Source organism: Protopterus annectens, chromosome 1.part1, assembly GCF_019279795.1.
Source record: "Protopterus annectens isolate FY-2018-M chromosome 1.part1, PAN1.0, whole genome shotgun sequence".
NCBI lineage: Eukaryota > Metazoa > Chordata > Ceratodontiformes > Protopteridae > Protopterus > Protopterus annectens.
Window position 1 is genome coordinate 1,834,337,217 of NC_056726.1, and position 15,181 is coordinate 1,834,352,397.

The window sequence follows — 15,181 nt, forward strand, 5'->3', positions numbered from 1 at the left end:
TAGCAACACTTTCCATGGTATCTATGCATGTTAATGCTTTTATAGGAATGTATAAAAAAAGAGTGGCGGACCGTATTAAAAAATGCAGAGTGCAAATAGCTGTGCTGCAGGAGACACATTTGGAAAGAAACGAGCATGTGAATTTGGTAGAGATAATTTCAGGATGGTTATTCAGTGGAATATCTGGGACAAAGGAAGAGGAGTGCTTATATAAGTTGATAGAGGAACTTCAGTAGTGATAGTAGAGGCAAAAAAGATAGTGGTAGATGCGTAGTAGTAAGGGGCTACTGGCAAGGAAGGAGGGTTATGCTGGCATGTATTTATATTCCATCTAAAACTGCTACAGTGCAGCTTAAGAAGATTCTGAGAGAAATAATCCACTTTCAACAGGTAATATTACTTCTGGTGGGGACTGGAATTTGATTTGCAACAGTGAGGGTGTATTTGGGGGGCCTTGAATGGAAAAGAAGAATCATTGTATCTCCGTTGCTTATTGTTTCATGAAATTTCTGAGATTTGTTTTGTCTGGTTCACACTATCTGTTAACTGTATTGTCCTTTGAGCTGTCAATTGCACCTTGAATTTACCAAATACCTTGCCCCAGTAGTAGCCCACTGTCAGACTCTGGCCAATCACATTTTTCTTTACTTGACTGACTTGCTGATCTGTGCAGAGTCTGCATCCTTGTGTTTGGATTCTCTAGAAAGGGTCTCGACCTTTCTCTCCTAGAGTTCAAGTTGAACCTTAAGTCATGTCTGACACCCTCACAAAGACTAGTCTTTCTAGGTTGCTTAATTGGCTTCCACCATAGAATGCCCCCCCAAAAGACAAGATCCTGTTTTACCAGAGGGTATTTCTGGAATTCTCCAAGAGAACTTTTGCCCCGGCAAGAGAATTCCTAAAAATTCTTGGATTGATATTGCCTGTGATTTTCATGATACCACTGGCTTATCTTCACTTGAGGAAAATTCAGTGGTATGTCCAAAATTGTTGGGCCTAGCACCTTCGCTCCCTGGAATCACAGTTGCCAGTATACTGCCCTTCCTCAGACGAGAGTTACAGTGGTGGAGAAAACAGTTTGAGTTTCAATCCAGAGCTTCCTTTTCCCCCCTCTAGTGCCAGTGCAGTTTGTCCTAACAGATTCATCCAACATTAATTGTGGTGCTGTGTCAGTGGTGATGCAAGTGCAAGCCATTTAGGTGTCTAAGGATGCAAGGAAATGCATCAGTATCAAGGAGGCATTAGAGGTGATTCATGCCCTAAATGTCCTCCACCACCTATGGACAGATTTCTCTTCTGATGGGTTATGGACAACACCACAGTGGTGTGGTACCTCAGCAGACAAGGGGGTAGAAGGTCTTACCCTCTGTGTCGGTTGGCAGTGATGACCTGAGAGTTGGCTTTGCAAGGTTTTCTGACTCTTCAAGCATCATACATCCTGTCAGAGCAGAAAATTGTTGCAGATTAAGCAGATCTTGGGCATACCAGCATGACTTGCAGCTCAAGGCAGTGGTGGTCCAGATGTGGGTAGCACTTCATAGGGCTCCATTTGCCTTTTTCAAAACAGAGAGGCGAAAAAATTCTGTTCCAGACATCCTTGCAGCAACGTTTGGAGGACAAACGCATTGTTTCCTTTGGATGAGAATGTTCCTGTATGCATTTCTACCCATTCTACTGATTCACGAGGTACTTCTGAAATTTCGTGAAGTGCCAAAAATCATTGTGGGTGACCCCCTATTGGCCCAGGCATACTTGGTTCTTTCTTTTAGTGATATTGGTCAAAGGTATTTACAACTGACTTCTTCACACTCTGGATCTGCTCTCACAGTCTTGGGACCGACTAGTGCACCCTAATTTGGAGAACCTTCATCTGACAGCCTTGATGATTCAATCTTGACTCCATTTAATCACTTGTTTCATGAGGATGTACAGCAGGTGTTAAAGGAGGCCAGAAAAACCTGCCACTAAAAAAATCTTAACTTTACAAACCGACAGGGTTTTCTAAGTGGTGCATGAATGGAAATTCCATTGAGGTTACTATCCCTCTGGTCTTGAAGTATTTGTTGAGCTACTTCATGTTGTGTCCTTTAAGATGCATTTAGCATCCATCTCTGCTTGTCTGCTTATGGATCCCCTTTCCTTTTCTATTTTGGTAGAAGTTCATGAAAGGAGTGTTGGATTTGAGAACCCTTTGCCAGTAAATTCCTCCTCCATGGAGGGTTCTCACCTATGTTCTTGAAAAACTGACCTTCCCACCTTTTGAGCTGGCAGCTGATTTCAAGCTCTTAACATGAAAAGCTGTTTTGTTTATTGCTCTTTTGTCTGCAAGGCATGTTTCTGGTCTGCAAGCTCTCATGGTGGGACAACCTTACCTGATTTTCCACAGGGATAGGTTTGTGTTGCACTCTAATCCTCCTTCCATGCACAAGTGACCTTGGGCTTCATTGTCAGTCTCTCAATCTTCATGTGCTCTTCCTACAACCTAAGAATAAGGGAGAAAGGATACTTCATACCTTGTAGTGTATTGGCAGCCCCGGTACTACCTTATCAAAATGAAACCCTTTAGGAAAGCCGAAAGGCTTTTTTTTTTTTTTTTCCTGCATGGGTCAAAGAGGGGTCAACCTGTCTCTAAGCAAACCATTGCATGTTGGTTGTCCTGTGGTGCGTTTTTTTTTTTTTTGTTTTTTTGTTACACCCACCATGGCAAGGCAAATCAAGGTAAATGCCCATTTCACCAGGGCCATTTACTCTTCAGTGGTGTATTGGAAATGAGTGGACTCAAAGTATTCTGGAGGCAGCAGCTTGTCCTCTGTCCATACTTTACAAAGCACTACAAGGTGGCTACCTTTTCTAAACTCAGAGCAGGCTTTGCAGGGACCATTCTCCCGGGGGTCTTGGACGTTTATTCTGCCTCTTCCCAGGTAGGTTAAGCTTTGTGAATCTACACATATGACAGAAAAACAGTGTGTTTATTGAGCATAGTACAGTTGGCACAAGTCCTACTTACCTGTAACAGTAAATGTTCATAGAACACACTGCCTTACTTGGCAGTACCCTGCAACCATCCACCTTTTGTTGGATGTATATAGTTTGTCAGAGATTCGCTGAGTTTTGTTCTGTGTATGTGTGTGTGGCTTTTGGTTTGGAATAGTAGGTGTTCGCAAATCTTGTATTTTCATCTGCTGTTCCTGTTGGATCCTAGAAAACTGAAAGTTCGTGTTTGTGGGTTTGAAGCACAGCCCTGGTCTTGCCAGGTGAATGGTCCTCCACACCCACATACTGGCAGTGGGAGGAGCTCTGAGTTTTGATGGACTGCCAGAGGTAGGGTAGCAGGGCTCTACTATACCCATATGTTATTAAGGCCGTGTGTTACACAAACATCTATTGTTACAGGAAAGTAAGACTTGTCATTCATTAGTCTAAAGTATAACTTGTATTTTTGTCATCTTAATTTTATAGATTAGTAAGTTCAGTAAAATATTTTGTTTTCTTTTAGAAAAAGTCAAGAAAGAAGATCTGCATCTTGCTTATGTTTCTGGTGCTGGTTGCTGTGATTGTGGGTCTGATAATCTGGCGGGCAGCACAGTGAAGAGAATATGGAAAGATTTGCTCCCCACAGGAAGAATTTTAGCACTGTACTTGGATGGAATGAACTAACGGTCATCAGAGAGCACACTCCACTTGAGATTTTCTTCACTAATATATATGTATATATGAAATTTACTTGAAAAAATAGTCCATGAACATTTTGTGAACCACAGAAATACTATTTATAAGTTTCTGTATAACAAACGTGTATTGTTTTTGTAAATAATGAATGTATTATCCTTGTTATTACTGTTTTAGAATAATACATGTACTGCATTATGCAGATTGTAGGGTGCTGGAAAACTGAATGTTTTTCAGTATGATGTATAGTTGCACATTGTGTTTATTGGAGTACACTACAGTACTAATGCTACTAGTTTAATTTTAGAAGTGCAGACTTGTTTTACCGTTTATATGCAAAATGATTCTGCAAACTTTGTACAGTGTAATTGGCACTTTATAAATAGCGTGTTTTAAAATTGAGAGCAAATGAGGTCATGCTTCCTCTGTCCTCCTTTATAGTATTTGTCTGGTTTGTGGTACAGTTGCCCCCTTCAAAATGTAATTTTCATCTGTAGTTCCTGTTGCTAACGCTACTCTGAAACACTTGCTGATCTTGATTCTTGTTTCTGGATGCTTTTACAGTAGAATTTGAGCAGGATTTGTATCTCCATGTACTTGAGCCAGCTTAGCAGTTTTTCCCTTGTTTGTCCAGTTGGTGTCCCTAATCAGTTATTGCTGATGTGGCCTTCAGTGGCATTCCTTTTATTTTGTTAACCAGCTCATGCAAGATCAAGCTACGTTTTTCATTTGTTTTATTTTCTTAACTTTTTTAAATTCATAATTTTAGTGCCCCATCATAGTGCTACCAGGCAAGAATTGTCTGTGTTGCAAATATCACCCTTTTCCTGGCTGTTTAACACAGAAGGGTGGAGGCTTTATAGCAGCCCAGGAGCCAAAATTTGCCTAATGGAACTTAGATGCCTGGTGCCAGTTGAGGGGGGGGGTAGTATTGAGTCACTGGAGACAATCTTATCCATCCTTAGGTGGAGGGGGTTGCTGGTTGGGCATGCAGAAAGAGGCAGCATCCTGCTGATGGCTAGAAGTGAGGCTACAGTGCACTTGGTGTGGACGTTGCTCTGTCTTCGTGAAGCACATAGTGCTGCAGTTTGTAAGGGAGTGAATAGTGTGGAAGCACTCTCTAGTAATGTGTATCTGATATAGTGCACCTTGTAAAAGTGTCTTGTGGTTGCCAGGAGGACAGGGAGGTAGGGTGCAACATTTGGTTTCTAAGCAGCTGTGGATGGCAGCCCTACATTCCTCAACACTCTATTCCCCAGTAAGTGGTTTCAGGCTGCTCATAAGGGGAATGAAAGGCTTGGTATAGCAAGAGAAAAGGTATGATCTTCAGACGGCCATGAAATTTAATCTGTTTGGGTGCCGAACATGACAGTGGTCTGAGTAGTTAGAGGCAGATAAAGCAGAGCTGCAGGCTGTGTATGCCATTTTTCATAACCAGATAAGGACTTGGGGGACTTTTGCAAGAATGATCTTCTGCTTTGAAGAGAACTGTGTCTTAGAGAACTCTTAAAGACCGTGGAAGCAGAACATTGTTAATGGCATGCTCTGCTTTCATTGAATTGCAGACTTTTGAAATGCTTGCTGGTCTCAGTAGCAGACCCGGATAGGTACCCTTAGGGGCTACATTTAAATGCACTAAAACCCTCCTGAAACTAGCTTCCAGTTGCACAAAGAGACATTATAATGCCATCCAGAAGATAATGTACTCTTGGCCCAAAGCTTCAGTCTTAATGGTATTTTTCAGCACTGTGGATTGCCAAAGGAAATGCTTGGTCACGTCTTTTGCCCTGCTTATGAAGGCACTGAACTACATGTCTCATCTTTTCTGCTACCTGTGTTGTGTACACATTTTCCTCACTTTCTGTTAAGAATTCCTTTTTGATGGCACAAGGACCACAGCTGCAATCACTGGAAGAGAGTGATGGAAGTCTGTTTGCAGGGGGAACCTCAGGGTATTGCAGTTAGTGTTAGGTAGCAGCAAGGATATGAAACTCCAAGAGGGCAAAGCCTTTCCCATAAAAATGTTTTCAAGACATTACATTGAGTACAAGATTCACTTTATTTATTGGGCAGTCACACTTAAATATTCACATTTGTAGGTCTCTCCTGATGGGAGAGCCTTCTGACTGGCTGATCCTGTGGCTGATCCTGTGAGTAGGACTGCAGCTCTGTCGATATTCCGTGCCATATCTGTTTGTTGCTCACACCTTTTGCAGATGGTTTTAAAGTTTTATTTATTTATTTTATATTTATTCCAGTTTGATGACTGGGGAGGTCCACTGGGCCAGGGGAGCCCATTTTCAGTGGAGGCCCGGGGAGAAAAGCTCCACAAAACAGAATTTCAAGATTAATTAACAAAGAAATTAAGGATTACAAAACAGGTAGCATTCTAAAATAGAAAAAAATATTTACAATTCAGTACACTGGGCTAAGTGAGCCTACTTTCAGTGAAGGCTCGGGGAGAAAAAGCTACACAATACAAAGTTTTTAAGTACATTAATACATTTAGAGGGGGCTCGGGCAATAGAGCTCCGCATTAAAGTTTGATAACTTGCTTAATTACAAATGAAGTTAGTAATGCAAGCAACAGGAGGCATTTACAGGAGTGAGAAAACAAACAGTATAGATTCAGGTGTAAACAGGCATATAGTATCATGGCTAGATTTTGCTGATTAGTTACATTAACAAATTAAAGTGAGGTTAGGAAGGTAGAAAGGTTAGTCAAGAGAAAAGGGAGAGGAGAGATGGAGAGGAATGGGGGGAGAGTACAATTGCATTTCCTGTTTAGATGGAGATAGGAATGAAGTTGAGTTTTGAAATTTTTAAGGTTTTCACAGATCCTCGGTGTGGGGGGCAGAGCATTCCATTTTCTAGCTAGCGAATAAGATAGCAGAAGCTGGCCGGCAGGGCGCTTGGGTTTATGGATGGTGATCAAGTTTTGGTGGGTAGATCTAAGGGGTCTGAGGGGGTTGTAAGGTTGCAGAATATTGGAAAGTGCATGGGCAGTTAGGTTGGAAGAATAGTTTGTGGGCAGTGGTGATTTGGTGAAGGAGTAGTAGATTGGGGAGTTCAAGCCAGTTTAGTTAGTGTAGGGAGGTGCAGTGATGAGTGGAGGATTTGGCATTTGTGGCGAATCTGGCTATTTTATTGTAACATACTTCCAATTGGAGGTGAGTGTGGAAGATAGATTAGTGAGGAGAGGAGCTCAATACAGGAGAGAGGGAAGTAGATAGGTTTTGGCGAGAGTTAGTCTAGAGGAAGGAGAGAGGAAGTGATTGTTTCTATAAAGTAGGCCAAGTTTTATGTGGGTTTTCTTGATATTTTGCTGGATGTGATTGTTAAATTTAAGGTGTTCATCAATGGTTACACCAAGAAGTTTGGCGGAGGGTACGACTTCGATAATGGAGTTGTTATGGCTGGTGATTTGGAATAAGTTTTTTGTCAATAGGGAAGGATTTTGAGGGAGAGAATAGAAGGATCTTAGTTTTGTTGGCATTTAGTGAGAGGTGGTTTTGTAGCATCCAATTTTTGGTGGTAGAGAAAGCAGTTTGAGTTAGAAATTGGAGATCTTTTATGTTAGAGGCATAGCAGATTAAAGTGGAGTCATCAGCGTATTGCACAATTTTGGTATTGGGTATGGCTTTGTGGAAGTTGTTAATAAAGATATTAAATAACAAAGGGCCAAGAATTGAACCTTGGGGTACTCCAGTAGGGGTTGGGAGGAAAGTGGAGGTGGCCTGGCCCCACTTCACGGCTTGGGACCTATCAGAAAGGTAGCAGGAGAACCAGGAAAGAGTTTTATGGAAGATGTTGAGGTTAGACAGATGGTTTAGTAGGTGACTATGGGAGATGGTATCAAAGGCTTTTAGATAAGTCTAGCAGAACAGAGGATACTATGTTACCGCAGTCGCGAGCTGAATTAACAATGTAAGAAGGAGATTAGGGCGGAGTTGGTACTGTGTCCTGGACGGAAGCCGTGTTGGGTAGGGGAGAGTAGTTGGTGCTTGGTAAGGAATGGTAAGAGTTGCAGGTGGATACATTTTTCCAGAATTTTGGAGATAGGGGAGAGGATGGCTATGGGACGGATATTGGAGGTGTTACAATTTTTGCCACCCTTGTGGAGTGGAAGAGTAAAAGCAGAACACCATAGTTTGGGAACATAGGATCAAGTAATGATCTATTGATTAGTATGCTGATAGGGTGGGCAATACTGTCAGAGGCTATTTTTAGGAAGGAATGTTGTCGGGGGCATTTGGAGCATGGTTTTAATTTAGCTGGGAGATTTTTTATTAGGTTGGTGGAGATGGGTTTAAGTTCAGAAGTGGGGGGGAGGTTTGAGCAGTAGGTGGTGGAGGGTTATTATTGGTAAAAGTATTGGTTAGTTCAGCAATAGAAGAGGTAAAGAAGGTATTAAACATTGTGGCGATTTCGAGGTCAGATTTGCTAGTGACAGGACAAAGGTTTTTAGTACCAGGTTTTAGGAGGGAGTTTATTGAGTTCCAGAACTGTTTGGGGTTTTTGCTGTGATTTGCTTGTAGGTTGAAGTAGTAGGACTTTTTGTCTTTAATTACTAGTTTTTTGGCTTGGTTTCTCATTTGTGTATATTTAAGTAAGATTTCTGGTTGGTTAAGGTGGAGGTAAGCTTTCCAGGTTTTATCTCTTTGTAGCATAATTGTTTTGGTGTCCTAAATAAATATCTTCTTTCATGACCAGTTTCTATTCATACCAGAAATCCATGGGAAATTGAAGGGTTTGAAGGAAAAGGTGCAGAACCTCAGGCTATTGTCAGCAGTGCAGTATTAGTACATGCTGGGGAGTGTTTTAACAGTTCTTCCACAGTGCATCTAACTTTTCTACTGATTTTTTCCTCTACCAGGTAGTATGGAGAGTCACCACCAGTGATGAGGGTGCTGATGAGATTATGTTGAGTAGGTGCCTGATCTTGAGGTTTGTCACTTTACACTCTGCTCCATTTTCATTTTACTAATTGGGCAGAACCCACAGAAAGAGTCGAAATATAACATTTGTTTTAAAAAAGAGTGGTTTAGATGGCCTCAAACTAGAAAATATTTTTGCTGTGATTTTTTTCATAAATTTTGAGAAAGGAGACTTGAGAAATTATGGACCTCAGCAAGATGAAAACCAGCATTCACAAAATAAGTTTCATATGATCTTTTCTGCATTCTTACCTGTTTTGTCTGGTTCACCGTTCAACTGTTTTGCTGGAGCAGTTAGATATGCTCTTTGTCATAATTAGCTTGTGTCACAAAGGGGTTTCTGCATGTCAGAGTGGGAGACATTTGCTTCCATTTCAAAGCACATCCTCAAGCTGTCACTGGTTCCCGTAAGATTTATCAGGTGTGTGTTGATGATTGTCCAGTTCTTTGGCCAGACAGTTAAGATTTTTCAATGTTGGAATGTCTGACTTCTTGTAATCTCCTGTTTATAAATACTGGTTCAGGCACGTACTTTATCCCAAAACTTTTGCTGTATTTGGGACCTGTGGTTAGCACCAAGAAGTTCCAGATGTTTCATCCCACTGGTCTTGTAATTGTGGGGTGCCTTTTAAGCACTGTCTGAAGCAGAGCCTTTCCATTCCACAAGTGTTTAGGACTGAACAGCTCTGTCCACCAGAATGAATGGCCATTACCATGGCTATGTCAGCACTCGGACGACTTTGATGCGTTGTTGCCTCACTGCCTTACATTCACCCCACCCCCCCGGTTACCCAGTCACCCATTTCATGATGTGTAGGTTTTCCGTGATTGTCTTCCAGATTGGCTTTAGATGCAAACAGCTGTAATCAATTTCTACTAGGTTGCAGAATGCATATTGATTTTGTGTGTGTGTGTGTGTGTGTGTGTGTGTGTGTGTGTGTGTGTGTGTGTGTGTGTGTGTGTGTGTATGTGTGTGGGTGTGTAGGTGGTCTTAGTCACCTTCACAGCTGCTCATTTCTGTGTTAGTTTTTTAATTTAGTTTTTTTAATTTGTTAATTGGATGGGTAGTCTTTTCAGCCATGACATGGGCTCTTAAGAGTAGAGTGACAAGATAGTGAGCAGAATACAATCAGAGTAGCAGACCAGTTTATATACATATATTAGATTGGGTAAGCTGAGCAAAATGTATTTGAAATGGCATACATTTTAAGATGTAATCCATCACAACATAGTTTGAAATAGTACAGATGTTAACGTCCGTGTGTAGTACATATACATATATGCACACTTATGTAAAGCATTGATGAGTTATACAGAGGTATATTTACATGAGTATATTGTTTGCTTTGTTATCATTGGGCCTAGTGACCAAGACATAATAGGTAGCTGTTTACAACTGTTACTAGAAAATGTGCCTCTTGACCATTATCTGTGAAATAATTATTTTTGGCTAAGATCAAGTGCAGCTGCAAGCAATCGAGCATTAAAGTTTGCTAGGTGCTGTTTTAATTTATGTTCTTCTATTCCAATGTTGCAGCATTCTACATGTGGGTTTACCATTCTTCCTTTCCAGTTCTGCCAACCAGGTTTCCAAAGATTTTCAGTCTCTCTAGGTGCGTTGGACGTCTGACGTGGCACCAGGTATGTTGGCCATAAAATTGACGTCTGCACGCACCAGCCCTCAGAGCTTTTCAGCTCCAAGATGTATGCCAGGTACTCCTGCTTCTTGCGGACGTCTCATCGAAAAAGACTAGTACCCTGTTGGGGATTCTTTGTCATACTTGTTTTTGATTATAGTCTGTTAATGTCCTCCGGTAAGGGCAAATGCAGTCGGCAGATTCCCCACAGACATGCATGACCAGTGTCTCTTGTCTAGGCAGGGAACATGAATATGAGAACTGTGCCATTTGCCGTTCATTTGTCCCGAAGACCATGTCCTGCCATTTGCAGTCCCTAAACCTGTACTTGGAGAATCAACGCCACAAACAGCAGTGAGAATGGAGGCCGCGACCGACACCCTGTTCGAATAGCCTAGGAAGGAAGGCCAAGTCCTCACAGCCTAATTCCACTGTGCCTCTGTCTGCCGTACCTCAGTCTGTAGCCAACATTAGCTTGACTGAGGATCCGGCATATGCCAGTACACACATAGTGGGTACCTCTGAGGAAGCCACAAAATCTCGAGCAGACGACACGTCCACAGAGGATTTAGCGGTGCCTTCTTTAGACTCTGGTGGGGCCAGCTTTCGGTCACCGGACGCCCCCTTCACTCTCCTGATCAGTGACCCTAGGCCTATTCCTAGCCAGATTCAGGCTAGGCCTTTGAAGAAAAAACAAAAGACGAGACATCTCACTCCTATCTCTGAAAGCATGCAGATTGGCAGGCCTTCAGCCAAAGCTTATTCAGTGCCTTTATGGCCCTAAGGCCTTCAGCAGAACTCTCTGCCACTGCTCCTTGCCTCCTTAGTCTAAGACCTCCAACCCAGGAAAGAAGGGTAGAGCAACTTGAGAAAGAGGAACTGTCTGACTCCTCTGAAGATTTTCCTTCCTACTCCTCTCCAGTCTCATCCCCCCCCCTTGGGATATGGTTCCCCTAAGGAGGGCTCTGTTGAACCTGACTCCCCTGTAGAGAATCTTGCATTTGGGGAAATTGTTTATAAAATGAAAGACCATTTTAAGTGGCAATCCTCTGATATTTCTGATGTTCAGAAAAGGTTCTATGACCTTATCCAAATTGACACACCCAGCCAGTCTGCTATTCCTCCCATCCATCCTGCTTTTATGGATGCTTTTTCCTCAGCCTCCACTAGCACAGACTCCCAACCACCGGCTCCTCGGAGAGCAGACAAATTGTATAAAGTCCATGTTGCGTCTTTCAGCTTTTACCAGTTAGGGGTCGCCACAGCGGAACTCCGGTCTGCTAATGATTGGTAGTTGATTTTTACGTGCAGAGTTACCAGCCCTGATGCATAACTTTCAACAAAAGTACGCCCATTCATGCACGTCTCCACGCAGAAGACGCTCTAGCTGAGAATCGAACCGGACAGTGTCTTACTGTGAGGCAATAATGCTACCGCAGCACCACCACTGCGGGTAAAGTCCATGAGACAGGGAAATTTCTCCTTAAGTGCCCTCTTGCTGACCCCACCACTGTTTCCATTTCTACAGACAGGGCCTCCAAACATCTGCCTACCACTGCTATCCTTCCAGCTGATAAAGACAGCAAGACCACAGGAGAGGTTGGGAAAGAAATTTTGTACTTCAGCCACCCTCTCATTTAGAGCCACAAACTACAAAACACATATGACCAAATACCTTCTCTAGCTTTCCTGGACAAGGCCCCTAAAGAGTTAGAAGGCATCCCTGACTGTGCAGCCAAAGCCTCCCTGTCTTTCTTTATGGCTGTCATCTCTCAAGTGAATAGACACTCCCTGAGATGTAGCTATTATGCAGCTGAAGCCTCAGCTGCATCAGCTTCAGTATTAAGAAGAAACTCATGGCAATGACTTCAGCCTGTCCCAGATGACTTCAGGGCCAAGCTCCTGGATGCACCTTTGGACCACTCGGCACTCTTTGGTGAAAAAGTGGCTAACCTCCTCAGATCTTTACAACAAAAGGGTAAAGAATTACAGGACTTGAAACATATTGTGATCTCGCCTGTTCCCAGAACTTACCCGTCCAAGACCCAGTTTATCAGGAAATCCTCCAGGCCTACTGCTCCCTGGTCTAAAAGACCCGCTAGTAGACGGCCTCCTCAGTCTAGGCCATGTCAGTCTTCCAGCCAAAGGCCTCCCTTTCCTGATAGTGCAGGCAGTGTCTGCCTGCCAAAATTTCAGCTCCCACCACCCCCATCCATCCCCCTATCTACCAGTCTCTCTCTCTCTCTCCCTGCGTGGTCACTCATTACCACAGACAAATGGGTCCTGTCCATCTTACAGGATAGCTACTTCATGTCCTGGATCACTCCACCATCAAGGATTGGCATCCCACAGCCCCCCACCCAGTCAGCTACCCCTCCGTCATCAGGTTTTACAAACCTTACTTCTACAGGGTACCATAGAACCAGTTCTGGCACAGCAAAAAGAAAAGGATTCTATTCCAGAATCTTTCTGGTACCCAGAAAGGAAGGGCCATGGAGGCCAATTCTAGACCTCTCTCGCCCCAACTCCTTCCTAAAGGTCCCTATTTTCAGGATGATCTCTATACCCAGTCTTTTTCCACGCATCCTTCCACAAGGGTTTATGGCAATCCTGGACATAAAGGGTGCATACCTACACATACCTATAAAGCCAACTTTCAGGAAATATCTGAGGTTCCTGGCAGGCCCATATCACTTTCAGTTCTGTGCCTTGCCCTATGGGCTTTCTACTGCACCCAGGATATTCACAGAATGCCTTGCCCTGGTCATCGCCTTCTGCAGGGAAAAGGGAATTCAGATATTCCCTTAACTAGATACCTCCTAGTCCAGGCAAAAGGCAAGGAAACTATTCAAAGCCATTCATAGGACCTTCTGGTTATCCTCCAGTCTCTAGGGTTCTTGATCAATTTCCCAAAGTACCACCTCAACCCCACACAGGATGTTGTCTTTTTTGGTTGCAGAATCAGAACAGACCTCATGAAGGCATTTCTTCCAGCAGACAAGGTGGTATCCCGTCTAAACCACCTCTTTTCTGCTATACAATCAATAAAATTGACTGCAAGGCAAGTTCTCAGACTTCTAGGGTACATGGCAGCTACAATCCTCATGTTGCCCCTAGCAAGGATGCACATGAATCTTCAGTGGTACCTCCGGTCAATGTGGACCCAACACTCCCACCCACTAGAGTTCAGGATCCCCTTGCTCCCCTGCCTACATCAGGAGTGGAGATGGTGGGTGGCTCAGGTAGTCAGAAATCCAGGTCTGCCTCTGCAAGCACCCTCTCCTCCAAAAGTATGAACACAGATGCCCCAGATCAGGGCTGGGGAGCAACTCTGGGGACGAGGAAGGTACACAGTTTGTGGGCAAGCACTCTGACACGACCACATAAATGTGAGAGAAATGAGGGCCATTCTTCTGGCTCTACAGGCCTTCCAGCCATACCTAGAGCAGGGCCCTTTGAAGATATTCACAGACAACACCACAGTCCTCTGTGGTATCTCAACAAGCAAGGAGGGACCCAATCCTACCTTCTATGCAGACTAGCTCTGCAGGTGTGGGAACTGGCTACCACACAGGGGAGTCACCCTCCAGGCAGCCTACATCCCATCCCTGCACAACATCCAGGCAGATTACTTGAGCAGAACCTCCTCAAACAACCATGAATGGATGCTGCAAAGAGATTTCTTCCTGACTATGGTCCACAAGTGGAGTATTCCAGAGATGGACCTGTTCGCCTCCTCCATAAACAGGCAGCTTTCTGGCTACTACACCAGGACACCAGACCTCAAGGCATTGGCAACAGATGCCTTCTCCGTGACCTGGAAGGGGAACTTCCTCCCACTGGTACAAAAGGATCCTCCTGAGAATTCAGCAGGACTCACCCAAAATCTTGTTGGTGACTCCCTACTGTCCAAGACAGCACTGGTTCCCTCTTCTTCACCTGTCCAAGGGCAATCACCACAAGTTACCCCCTTCAGTAGACCTGCTCGCACAGAACAAAGGGACTCCGATACACCCACAGTAGAAATCCTTGCATCTCACCCTGTGGCTGATAGGATTCTGATCCCATTCAGACACCTATACAACAGGATTCTGATCCCATTCAGACACCTATACAATGAGGATGTGCTCACTGTCCTGCAGGAGGCCAGGAAACCGAAATTAAGGAAATCCTGTCTCTCTAAATGGAAAAGGTTTTCCATTTGGTGCCACAAAAGACATTTGGACCTGCTGGAAAGCAATATTCCTCTTCTGTCTTATCTATGTGAACTTGTACAGATATGGAAGGGTGGCCGAATGGTTAAGGTGTTTGCCTTACAAACATGTGGTGCAGGGTTTGAGTCTCACAAGGGATAATTGGCTAGGCTTAAAATGGCTCGCAAGGGCAGTTATCTTAGTACTAATCTATGAACCTATGACAGGGATGTCATACTCGTCTGTGAAAGCACATCTGTCTGCTATCTGTCTGCTATCTCTGCCTGCCTTCCTCTGAAGCCTCCCTTTTCATCCAGACTCCCCGCTAAACTGTTCCTCAAAGGGGTACTGCACCTCCCAGGAAACCATCCCTTCCCCCCTGGGACCTTAACTACGTATTAGAAAAACTCTCACTAGCCCCCTTTGAGCCAGCAGACAAAGCTCCCATAAAATTTTGCACATGGAAAACTGTTTTACTGGTAGCTCTGACCTCAGCTAGAAGGGTTTCAGAATTGCAAGCCCTTATGGCTACACCACCATTTCTAATGTTCCACTTGGACAGGGTGACTTAGTGAATGACCTATCCTTGAACCAGGCCATCCACTTTAGTGAGAGTACTTCATTCTTTGGCCTTCCACAGACAACTTAGGTTTTATCTTCATAAAACCAAACCTTTTAGGAAATTTGACCAACTGTTTGTCTCCTTCCACCCCAGAGCCTTGGGGAAGCTGTGAGCAAACAGACC

General features: G+C 43.7%; 1 protein-coding gene across 2 annotated transcripts in view; it reads left to right on the plus strand.

The window, feature by feature from the left end:
* Positions 1-4,071, plus strand: part of STX12 (syntaxin 12) — a 471,540-nt gene extending 467,469 nt beyond the window's left edge. For both annotated transcript variants that reach the window (XM_044084824.1, XM_044084825.1), the window contains exon 10: positions 3,497-4,071. In XM_044084824.1, coding sequence (XP_043940759.1) covers positions 3,497-3,589 — 93 coding nt within the window. In that variant the 3' untranslated portion in view covers positions 3,590-4,071. The remainder of the gene's footprint in view (positions 1-3,496) is intronic.
* The last annotated feature ends 11,110 nt before the right edge of the window (positions 4,072-15,181 follow it).